This window comes from Mustela putorius, unplaced genomic scaffold, assembly GCF_011764305.1.
Source record: "Mustela putorius furo isolate JIRA1106 unplaced genomic scaffold, ASM1176430v1.1 tig00003856_pilon_pilon_pilon, whole genome shotgun sequence".
NCBI classification, from domain to species: Eukaryota; Metazoa; Chordata; class Mammalia; order Carnivora; family Mustelidae; genus Mustela; species Mustela putorius.
This window is the reverse complement of record NW_025422008.1, coordinates 1,555,886-1,567,977: the sequence shown is the minus strand read 5'-3', so window position 1 is coordinate 1,567,977 and position 12,092 is coordinate 1,555,886. Positions and strand designations below refer to the sequence as shown.

The 12,092-nt window shown below is 45.9% G+C and overlaps 2 protein-coding genes across 2 annotated transcripts; both read left to right on the top strand.

Annotated features, from left to right (window-relative positions):
• The first annotated feature begins 973 nt into the window (after positions 1-973).
• Positions 974-8,941, top strand: LOC123386909 (DLA class I histocompatibility antigen, A9/A9 alpha chain-like). Its single transcript, XM_045065176.1, has 8 exons — positions 974-1,084; positions 1,369-1,626; positions 1,832-2,107; positions 2,703-2,978; positions 3,098-3,202; positions 3,626-3,658; positions 3,796-3,843; positions 6,072-8,941. The coding sequence occupies exons 1-8, from the start codon at positions 1,018-1,020 to the stop codon at positions 6,131-6,133; spliced, it is 1,125 nt and encodes a 374-aa protein (XP_044921111.1). The 5' UTR covers positions 974-1,017; the 3' UTR covers positions 6,134-8,941.
• On the top strand, positions 6,636-11,643 carry LOC101693321 (twinfilin-1). Its single transcript, XM_045065177.1, is given in 5 exon segments — positions 6,636-6,770; positions 9,471-10,004; positions 10,006-10,177; positions 10,180-10,383; positions 10,386-11,643. Coding segments are annotated over 4 exon segments (630 nt in total). The 5' UTR covers positions 6,636-6,770; positions 9,471-9,887; the 3' UTR covers positions 10,523-11,643.
• Positions 11,644-12,092: the final 449 nt, after the last annotated feature.

The window sequence follows — 12,092 nt, the reverse complement described above, 5'->3', positions numbered from 1 at the left end:
TAGTAAAACAACAATTACTTTAAAAACAATCATGCTTCAAAGAAAAAATGAATAAATAAACAAACAATCATGCATTAGTACAAGATCTGTTCAGTGTGCAAGATGGGCCCGTGGGTTTTAATGTAACAGAGAAGAACAGAGTCGATGATACTGTTTCAGGTTCCACTTTGCAAATAACCTTAGAGAAGGTACAACCCTTGTAGTCTGAATATAGTATCTAAGATGACTACCTGTAATTATCTTAGAAAGTTATGAAACATAGCATTCTCCCCTGTTTGTGCAAGTTTTGTAAATTTTTTTCATATACTTCAGCCAAAACAACACAGTAAATGCAGAAATAAATCTGAACATCCAGAGGTTTTCTAAGGAGACAGACAAGAAAGAAACTTGCAAAATTTAAAATGCAACAACATCACTCTTCTCACCATGCTGCTTATTTGCAGATATAGTTATTTTTCATAAAAATAATATTTCTGTTTTCATGCTATGGGTTAATATGATTCTAAGCGAATTAATAAATCTTTTAATCTGTTACCTTACTAGGTAAATGCTGATAGAGATAACCCACAAACACAAGATTATCCTTGGAATCCTCAGTCATCTCTGAGACTGTATAGATACCCTGTGAACAAAACTTCTGAGAATCACTGACACACATAGGTCCTGGGCCACGACTCAGGGACAGTGTGACAAAGAGAGCTCTGTGCCATATGTGACGCGTCGCGGCAAAGTCCCAGGACCCTAGGCCTGCCTCTTAGGCTCTCTGGCCCCAGGGCTGTGACTGGAGAAGAGAATCCTGTGTTGGGGAGTTCCCATTTTCCCAGGTTTCACTTCTCGCTTTCACACCTGTGTCAGGTGCTTCCGCCTAGATACTCATGACGCAGCCCTAGCTCGCACTCCCCTTGGGTATCAGGTTTCTGGAGTGACCAATCAGCGGCACTTAAATTCTGGGTTATAAAGTCTCCGCATCCGCCACCGAGCCCAGCTGCGACTCAGCCGTTTGCCCAGACCCCGGAAATGCAGGTCGTGATGCCCCAAACCGTCCTGCTGTCGGGGGCCCTGGCCGTGACTGAGACCTGGGCGGGTGAGTGCGTGGCGGGAGGAAAGGGCCTCTGCGGGACTGGAGCGAGGGGACCGCCGGGCGGGGACGCGGGACCCCCGGGGAAGGCGCCTCTCCTCCGCCCCCGCCCCAGACCCCAGCCGCCCCGGCCCCACCCCAGCCTGTGCTCCCCCGTTCCTCCCCGCCTGTGCCCTGCTCTCCCCCCACTCCATGCCCCCTCCCGCTGCCCTCCCTGCCGCCTCCAACTGGTCCTCGACCCCGCGCCGGGAGGAGGGTCGGGCGGGGTCTCAGCCCCTCCGCACCCACAGGCTCCCACTCCCTGAGGTATTTCTACACCTTCGCGTCCCGGCCCCTACGCTTCATCGCCCTTGGCTACGTGGACGACACGCAGTTCGTGCGGTTTGACAGCCGCTCTGGGAGTGGGAGGATGGAGCCGCGGGCACCGTGGGTGGAGCAGGAGGGGCCGGAGTATTGGGACGAGGAGACCCGAATCGCCAAGCACAATGCATGGTATTACCGGGTGAGCCTGAACAACCTGCGGGACCACTACAACCAGAGCGAGGCCGGTGAGTGACAGGGCCCGGGTCCAGGTCACGAACCCCTTCCCCACCGACGGTCTGGGATCTCCCCGAGTGTCCTGATGCGAGCATCACCCCGAGTTTGAGGAAATTCCCGTCCCCAGATCCCCAAACTGGGAGGAACCCGAGGGAACTTTTGGGGGGTTTTACTTTCCATTTGGATTTAACCCCCTGCCCGTCGGGGCGGGACCAGGGTCTCACACCATCCAGCGCATGTATGGCTGTGACGTGGGGCCCGACGGGTGCCTCCTCCGTGGGTACAGTCAGTTCGCCTACGATGGTGTGGATTACATCGACCTGAACGAGGACCTGCGCTCCTGGACCGCGGCGGACACCGCGGCGCAGATCACCCGGCGCAAGTGGGAGGCCAAAGGTTACACTGAGCATGACCGGAACTACCTGGAGGTCACGTGCGTGGAGTGGCTCCGCAGGTACCTGGAGAACGGGAAGGAGATGCTGCTCCACGCAGGTATGAGGGGCCTCGGGGCCTCCCTGATCTCCCCTCCCCTGGGGCTGTCTTCTCACCAGGAAGGGAAAATGGACTTAGTGGCAGAACACCACTCTCCCATGGGTGGGGAGAGGGAAGTCCGCCTGGGTGTTCAGGTTCCTACTAGAGAGTGACTCACCCAGAGGGCCGCTTTTCTCTAAGGACAACTGAGGAATCCAGTCTCTCCTGGGAGGCAGGTGGGGACCATCCCTGCAATAACCCATCACTGGTTCCCTTTGACCCTGGCAGCCACCTTGGGAACCATGATTTTCCCTCTCAAGGACTTTTTTTAAAAAGCCCTTTGCGGGTCTGAATCCTGGTTTTCTGACTCAGTCACCCTCCACCTCAGTCAGGACCATTTAGTGTGCTCTCCCCCTAAGACCTACAACCTCCTATCCTGGGTTTTCCTACTCGAGAACTTCCCAGGATTAGAAGATCCCAAAGGCTGGGCTGGTAACTGGGTTTTATTCTTCCATCTGAACCAATGCCCAGTCTCCCTCAGAATGGTCACATGAATGCCGTTTTAATGGCATATAGAGGTAAACCCAAGTGTGGATTTTCTGATTCTCTTCCTCAGAACCTCCTGACATACGTGTGACACACCACCCTATCTCTAACCGTGATGTCACCCTGAGGTGCTGGGCCCTGGGCTTCTACCCTGCGGAGATCACCCTGACCTGGCAGCAGGATGGGGAAGACCTAACTCAGGACACAGAGCTTGTGGAGACCAGGCCTGCAGGAGATGGAACCTTCCAGAAGTGGGCGGCTGTGGTGGTGCCTTCTGGAGAGAAGCAGACATACACATGCCATGTGCAGCATGAGGGACTGCCCAAACCCATCACCGAGAAATGGGGTAAGGAGGGTTTGGGGTCGAGCCTCTTCTCAGGGAAAGCAGAAGGCCTTCTGGAGAACTTCAGCAGGGTCAGGACACTTACCAGAGCTCTGGACCCCTCACCTTCCCTCCATTTCCAGAGCCACCTCCTCCTACCAACCCCATCACGTGGATCAGTGGTGGTCTGATTGCAGTGATTGCAGTGATTGGAGTTGGAGCTGTGATCTGCTGGAAGATGTGTTCAGGTAGGGAATGGAGTGAGGGGATCTGGGATTTCTTGTCCCTGGGGGGGGGGGGTGGTTTCCTAGGTAGGAGACTGTCCTGCCTTGTTACTGGGAAGTACCGTCCTCACACATGGACTTGCCCAATCTGGAGCTGATCACTACACTCAGTGTGTAGCAAACACTTTTGAAAATGAAGAACACATTTTCATCTTGTTAATTCTGGTGATGGAGACCTGATGCCCAGCAGTCACAGGACAGAAAAGAAGGTCTCTGTGACCCCAGACCCAGTGAGCCCACATGTTGTTCTTCATGTTTCATGTTGTGTCCTGGGTGTTCAGCCAGAATTCTGCAAACTTCATTTAGAACCAGGGCCAGAAGCTTCCTCTAGGATCTCATGGCCCGGGCCTGTTCCAAGCCTCTGACATGATTATTTTCTTTCCACAGAAAGAAGAAGACCAGGCTACTCTCATGCTGCAGGTAAATATGAAGGGGGTGATACCTGAGACCCTGGGATAGTGTAGACAGGACCCCATGGGGAGCCCACTCACCCCATAGCTCCTCCTTTAGTCTCCTGACCTGTGGTCTCTGACCATATCCTGTTTGTTCTCTCTTAGGCGATGAAAGTGCCCAGGGCTCTAATGTGTCTCTCACGGCTCCTAAAGGTGAGACCCTGGAGACCCTGAAGTGGGTGATAAGACAGGGAGAAATACTGTTCTGATCCTTAGGACATTTTTCAAATCTGGAAAGTCTCAGCTTGGTTTCTCAGTTTCGTGACCTTAATAGACAGGAAATGACGCCCAGAGCTTATTCATGCAAGGAGCATGAGAAACACTGCCTCTCTGAAAATATGGAAAACTAAGTTCATATCACCAGAAAAGGGTGAAACATATTAAAATCTTCTCTATTTTCAAGTACAAGAGCATTCTAAGGAAATTTGCCTTTGAGAGCATAAAGTGAGCAAACAGTTATTGCAAAAAAATTGCAGTCACAGACTAACCCTTTTGTGATTTGTAGTCAAAATTTTATTTTATTTTTTTACCATTTTGGGGCAAAATAACTTCAAGTCATTAGTTTAGTTTATAATTGTCCTGGATTGGTGATGATCCAAAAATTGTAAGAAAGAAACAAATTCAGGACAGCTGACTGGCTCAGTTGGTAGAGCAGGTGACTCTTGAATATGAGGTCCTGAGTTCAAGCCCCATGTTGGACATATAGCTTACTGAAAATAAACAAACAAAAATGAGTAAGTTTTTAAAAAAGAAATCCTTTAAAAGAGAAAGAAGCAGGAGCACCTGGGGGCCTCAGTCATTTAAGTGTCCAACTCTTGGGTTTGGCTCAGGTCATGATCTCATGGGTCCTGAGATGGAGCCCCTTGTAGGGCTCTGCTCAGCAGGAAGTTAGCTTGAGATTCTCTCCCATTGTCCTTCTTTCCCTCTCTCTCTCTCAAATAAATAAATGTTTAAAAAAGGGAAAGAAACAAATTTCTCTACAGAAATCTGTATTTAACCTGTGTACCAAAAATTTTCACAAATAATTACAGAAAGAAAAAGATAAAAATTAAATGGAAAAAATACACGAGCGAATCATTTTAGAAAGAATAGAGAGTATAAAGAAGCTCATAAAATTCAGTATTGGAATCATAAGACATAAACTATAACATAACCAGGATATCATATAAATATAGAAATATATATTATTGAATATATATTATGGATGTCATATAAAGAAAAAAAATCACAAAATTGAAAATGTAGAAAAATGGTGAAAGCAAAAGCATCTCTTTAAAAAAAACTACAAAGGGATGACTGGGTGCCTTAGTCAGTTAAGCGTCTGCCTTTGGCTCATTTCATGGTCTCAGAGTCTGGGATCCTCTTCCAGCGGGAAGAGGCAGACTATCCATCATAGGCAGAAAATGAGGGAGGAGTTAGGTCAGAAAGTCCTAAATGCTATGAGAAAATGCAGAAGGTAGGTGATCCAGAGTTGGGGTGTGGGGACAGGAAAAATGGCTTTTGTTTTTTAAAATATATATGGGAATGTAGTACATGAACAAAGAAACTTAAAAATTAAAAAAAAATTTTAAAACTTTTATGCATTTATTTAAGTATAATTTATATAGACTGTTATATTAATATCAGGTAAACAATATAGTGATTTAGCAGTGCTATACATTTCTCAGTGCTCACTATAACAAGTGTCCTCTTAATCCCCTTCATACCTTTCACCCCTCCCCCCAGCCACCTCCCCTCAACCACCAGTTCTCTGTATTTAAGAGTCTCTTCTTTTGGATGTCTCTTTTTCTTTTGTTCATCTGTTTTGCTTCTTAAGTTTCAGATATGAATGAAATCGTATGATATTTGTCTTTCTCTGACTTACTTTAATTAGCATAACACTGTCCAGCTCCATTTGTGTTTTTGCAAATGGCCAAATTTCATTCTTTTTGATGGCTGAATAATATTCCATTGTGTATATATGCCACATCTTCTTTATGCATTCAACTATCGGTGGACACTTGGGTTGCTTTCTTATTGTTGTAAATAATGCTGCAGTAAACATAGGGGTGCATGTATCTTTTCAAGTTAGTGTTTTCATTTTTTTTGAGTAAATACCCAATAATGGGATTACTAGGTCATATGATAATTTTAGTTTTAACTCCTTGAGGATCCTCCACACTGTTTTCCATAGTGCCTGCACCAATTTACATTCCCACCAACTGTGCATGAGAGTTCCTTTTCTCCGTATCACCTCCACACTTGTTATTTCTTGCATTATTGGTTTTAGCCATTCTGACAGGTGTAAGTAATAGCTCATTGTGGTTTTGATTTGTATTTCCCTGATGATGAGTGATATTGAGCATCTTTTCATGTGTCTGTTGACTGTCTTTATTTTTTAGAACAATATCTTCTATCAAAAGATGGCTGTTTTCACTTGGGGGCTCACTGTAGGTGTCCCTGAAAAGGTGAGCTTTGAGAAAAGATTTGATGGAATTATCCATGAGATTGTCTGGGACAAGATTTTCTAGACAGGGGAAATTCCAGTGTGAATGCATGAGGGCAGGTGTGTCTGGGTGTTCTGGGAAGAGAAGGGAGGCCAGTATGGCTGGAGTAGAGAGTAACCAAGACGAGATACAGGCATGGCCAGACACTAAGTTTAGAGGATGTCAAGCTTTGCTTAGAGCAAAGCACTAATGGGAATTACAATACAGTTTGAGCAAAAGAGGGACATGGTGCAACTTGTCCTTTGAAAGGATCACTTTGTCTGCAGTGTTAGGAACAGAATGGGAGGAAGGGGGCAGCTGAGGCACTGGGGAGAGCAGTAGGAAAGGGTACAATGTTCCAGGCTGGAGAGATCTGTTCTTTCCACTGGGGTGTGAGCAGTGGAAAGAGTGGGAGGTTATGGGATTCTGGATACAATCAGTAGATGGGCTTTTCAGCACAATCTTGGGTATGAGAAAGAGGAGTCAAGGAGGACCCCCCAAATTCTGGACTATGCAAGTGGGAAGATGGAGCTGTTGTCAGCAGAGATGAGGAAGACTCTGGAAGGAGCATTTTGAGGAGGGGACGTCACAAGCATTCCATGAAGATATGATGAGGTGAGATATCTATTAGAAATGTAAGTGAAGGAGTTGGCTTGGCCATCAGAGAAATGTGGATGAGGGTGGAATTTAGGAGAAAGGTCTGAGCTGGGAAATAGATTTTGAAGTGACACCATGTAAATGATATTTAGTCTTTAGCATAGATGAAGTCACCAAGGGGGCAAGGGCCGTAGAAGAGAAGGGGACAAGGACCAAACCCTGGACCCCCCGGTGCTAAGAGATCTGATCAGACCACACACTCAGAGCAGTCTGCATAGTCCTGGCTCCACGCATAGACCAGGGAGTCCCAAACCTCCCTGTTCAGAGAATTCCCAGGCATCCTATTAAGGCTCACAAAGTGTGGAGTAGAGTATGAGATTCTGTGTTTTCCAAAGGTGTGGCTGCTGCTAGTCTTCCCATCACACTTGTAGCAGCAAGAATGTAGATTAGGATACCCCGTGGTTGTGCCTCAACCTTGCTCATAAAGCTTGTTAAATAGGTGATTCCCTGACCTTGTGCCAAATCCTCAGAGTCTGTGGGTCTGTGGAGAGGGCCATGTGTTCTGAGAAGTCCCTCGGAGCGAGTCTGGTGCTCAGCCGGATCTGGAACTGCTGAGGTTGGAGAGGAGAGAAGGCAGGGTGGGATTTTAAATCACATTTAAATGTGGGTTTTTTCCCGCCGTGGAGAGAAAAGGGAGGATGTTTTTTGTCAATATGACATGTGATGTGAGATACATGTCATTTTCTTACCTTGAGGTGTATATAGTCAGGTGGGAGGAGTGGAAGTGGTTCTTAGTTTAGTGTAAGAAACATCTCTGAATGCTTACTTCGTGGAACTATTCCCCTAATCAACTTTTTGGAGCAAACAATGGAATCTAACTTTTTTATGTTTTGGTATTATGTAGGGGATGGCCACAGAATAGGCTTGAGGCTACAGAGGCAGGAATGGGATATACCATCCTGCTGTAGGTTGAAGCCACACAGGAACTGTTACAACCAGAGTGAGGCCAATCCAGTGAGGCTGGGCAGACCACAGGTCACAAGTCTCCCCATTTCCCACCGGCCAGCCGGGTCTCCCTGGCTGTGGTTTGGAGCTTCATCTGGAGGCCTCAGAACCCACCGGGAGTCTCCACCCAGGGAATTCTCTCTGTTGTACCTTTGGAAACTGGCTGTGACCAGTCACCACCCAGAAGTGTGGAGCAGAGGGGAGTGGGAGGGGTGTGGGGAGGCTGTGTGGTTGGGGCTGCCTCTGGGGCAAGGCCAGGGTCTTACTTTCCGGTTGACCTATAGTTGAGCTGTGGGGTCTCAAGGGCCTCTCCTTGGTGGACACTGGCAGTTGGTTGATGACGGCACAGATTATCTCGCCCCGAAGAAGACCTGCACTCTTGGACTGTGGTGGACACGGTGGCGCAGATCACTGGGCAGGTGCAACAGAGCATGAGAGGAACTACGTGGAGGGCAGGTGCATGGAGTGGCCCCGTAGGTGCCTGGAGAACCGGAAGGAGATGCTGCAGTGCACAGTTAGGAGACACCTGAGCACTTCCCAGATCTCTGCACAGCCTGGGGCTGCACTCCCATAAGGAGGGGGGTAAATGGAATAGATTCCTGAATACCTGCTGTCTCTCCCAGGGCTCAGGAGACAGGGGATTAATTAAATCTTGGCTCTTCAGATCCTCTACAGGAAGAGTGACTGGTCTAGGGGACCAGCCTTTCTCAGAAACTATTAAGGGATCCAGTCAGCCAGGGATGGAAGGGGAGACCATCCATGCAATAACCAACTGGAAGTACCTGTTGCTTCATTGTCAGTGGCTTTGAGAACTGTGAGGGACTTTCTCACTCAGTCCTTGAGAGGAAGGAGCATATGTGAGAAGGGACACCATAGACTTTCAGTTTAAGAGATGTTTAAGCTGAGGGGCACCTGGGTAACTTATTAAGCATGGAACTCTTGATTTCAACTCAGGTCATGATCTCAGGTTTGTGAGATCGAGCCCCTCATCCAGCATCTCACTGAGCATGGAGTATGCTTAAGATTCTCTCTCCCATGTGTCGCCTGGATAGCTGAGACCATTCAGGTCTGCCTGGCTCAGGTCATGATCCTGGGGTCCTGGGATCCAGCCCCACATCAGGCTCCTTGATCAGGGGGAGCCTGCTTGTGCTCTCTCTCCCTCTGTCAAATAAATAAATAAAATCTTTAAAAAGAAAAGATTCTCTCTCCCTCTCCTTCTCTGTTCCTCCCCCCAGCTTGCACACACACATGCTCTTTATCTCAAAAAAGAAAAAAAGAGAGAGACATGCTTAATCTGAGATGTCATTTAAAAATGTGGTTGAGGGGTGCCTGGGTGGCTCAGATTGTTAAGCATCTGCCTTCTGCTCAGGTCATGATCCTAGGGTCCTGGGATCAAGTCCCACATCAGACTCCCTGCTTCTCCCTCTGCCTCTGCCTCTCTCTCTCTCTCTGTCTCTCATGAATAAATAAATAAAAATCTTAAAAAAAATGCAATTGAGGTTGTCAGGTTGACAGTTGTGTTACCCACAACTGGGATCACCTCTTGGTGGGTTCAAAGCAAAAAATCAATGAAGCCAAAGAATAGGAAAATGAAGGGTTCTACTGACAAGTAAAGGAAAACACCAGGATATTTCCCAAAACACTGTCTCCCTGAACAGCAAACTGGGGAAGTTGTCAGTTGAGGGTGATAATGTCATGACTCCTCTGATGCAGGACATCTGAGCCTTGGTCGGAACTGTTGTCTCTGCTGCTCCTGACACCTGGGTGACACTCATGCCACTCAAGCTGAAATGTCTCTGCACAGACTTAGTGCCAGATCTGGGAGCCCACGGCTGCCACATCCCATCAGTCCCACCTCCAAGCAAGTGAAGATGTTAAAGATACTTTTGCCAGAGAAGAAATGAAAAATATTGAGTTCTAAAAATATCTGTTGAAAAAGAGACACTTGTGATTGCATCATGTAGTCTGCCTTCCAGTTCCTGGGGTAAGGATTATGATTCCTTTGTTTTACCCCTCCTGGAGGACAAACAGCCATGCAACATAGTGTTCAGTTTAAACTCTCAGAATGCCCAAGGATATGAATGGATATTCACTTCCTGGTCTCCAGAATATTCTCATGATCATCAATATATGTTGTATGTAGGAACTAGTGCAACTCTGAAAAAGGAGTTTGGAGGGGTCCACATTACAGATGAAGTGTTTGGAACAGTAAAGGAAGATGCATCATTACACGGATATAAAAAACAGTCTTCTGTCACAATCTTCTCCTGCCCCATTGACTGCAGCTGAGGAAGAATCACGACAGATTAAAATTAATGAGGCACAAACTGACATGGGTGTGGACATGAAGCATCAAACACTACAAGGAGTAACATTTCCTATTTCTTGAGAAGCTTTTCAAGCTTTGGAAACATTAAGTAACAGCTCAACTATGTGCAACTGGAAATAGATATGAAAGATGAAATTACAATTTTGGCCAACACAACAAAGACAGAACTGAAAGACTTGCCAAGGAGGAGTCCCAAGGATTCAGCACGCTACCATTTCTTCCTGTGGGAAGATTCCCATGAAGGAGACGATTTGAAGTCTGTAGTTTTTATTTATTCAATGCTGGGATACACATGCAGTAAAGAGAACGGAAGCTGTATTTTAGCTGCGAGAGCTCTCTGCTTGAAACTGTTGAAAGACAACTACAAATGGATGTAATTAGAAAAATTGAAATAGGGTGCTTGGGTGGCTCAGTCCAGAGAGCATTTGAGTCTTGATTTCAGCTCAGGTCATGATCTCGGGGTCCTGAGATTGAGCCCTGCATCAGGCTCCCCACTCAGCATGGAGTGTGCTGGAGAATCTGTCTCCCACTCACTCTGCCTTATTCCTGCTCATGCTCACTCTTTAAATAAATAAATAAAGTCTTAAAAAGAAAAAGGAAGGAAATTCAAACAAGGTGGCAGTTGGATAGTGCAGGAGAGGAGAAATATCTGGGTTGGAGAAATAGATTTGGGAGGCGACAGCATATACATGATGATTAGAGCCTTCATCAGAGATGAGGTCACCAGGGGGTGAGAACCATAGAAGAGAAATGAATAAGACCAATCCCTGGACTGCTCAGGGCTAAGCAGGCTGACCAGAGCGCACACCCAGAGTGCAATGCACAGTCTGGTTCTGCATCTAGAAGGCACAGAGACCGGGGAGACCCAGCCTTCAGCATGCATGGGAATTTCCTGGGCTATAAAGATCTAGACAGTCAGGGGTAGAGCATGAGGTGCTGGATTGATAACGGTTGATGCTGCTGCTGCTGGTCTTCAGATCCCACAGTAGTGAGCACAGGAAGCAGGATCCCTACATGGCCGGGCATCAGCTCTCCTGTAGGGCTTATCACATCAGTGAGTCCTGGGCCCATGCCCAACATTCTAAGGTGGTGGGTCTGTGGAGAGACCTGAGTGTTTGGTAAGAAAGTCACAAGTCATCATGTGGTTCCACAGGTAGGGAAGCACTGAAGTCCTTGAGGAGAGCACTCATTGTGGGAAGACATCTTACAGACACATTTATTGGTTTTTTTTTTTTTTTTTTGAGGAAGAAAAATGGAAGGTAAGCTGGGAGATACATATTTTCTCCTCTGTGGGGCACAGCCAGGTGGCAGATGAAGGAAGTCATCATCAGATGAACATAAAAAAAAGTCTGATTGCTAAAAAGAAGTCCTTAAAGTTCCCACCACACACACACACACACACACACACACACACACACACACGTAAATGACTGATGCAGGTCTTAGCTGTTATAGTGGTAATCAGCTTGCAGTACATAAATATATCAAATCAAAAGGTTGTGCCCTTAACTTTATAAAATGTTATTTCAACTATATCTCAATAAAACTGGAAAACAATTCTGAATCCATGCTCTTCAAAAGTATTCCATCATGGATTTATCACTCCTTGTTTTCAACAACAGAATCCAAGTTGTTTTAATTGAAACTATATATATTTATATGGAAATATATATGTACATACATATAGTCAAGGAGAATTATATATATAAATTTTAATATATAATACAAAATATAAATTACATATAAAATAAATAATATGTATTTTAAGATTAAAGTAATATGGAATATTAAATATAAATTGTATTTATATATTATGAATATATATATTTATAGGGAAACATATATGTAAATAATGTTAGAGAGTATTGGGCCTCATTTTATAATGGCTAGATAGTTAACAAATCATTCTGAACATTTGTGGAATCCACTGGATATCTGAGAAAGAATTACTACAAGTCTACACATAAAAGTTATCACTTTTTGAGGGAATACATGGGAAGGTAATC

Bases quoted from the DNA above. Each gene is read 5' to 3' on its own strand.
- LOC123386909 (XM_045065176.1), top strand. From the start codon at position 1,018: ATGCAGGTCGTGATGCCCCAAACCGTCCTGCTGTCGGGGGCCCTGGCC. The intron at 2,108-2,702 runs GTATGAGGGGCC...TCTCTTCCTCAG, and splicing joins GGAGATGCTGCTCCACGCAG to AACCTCCTGACATACGTGTG. The intron at 3,203-3,625 runs GTAGGGAATGGA...TTCTTTCCACAG, and splicing joins CTGCTGGAAGATGTGTTCAG to AAAGAAGAAGACCAGGCTAC.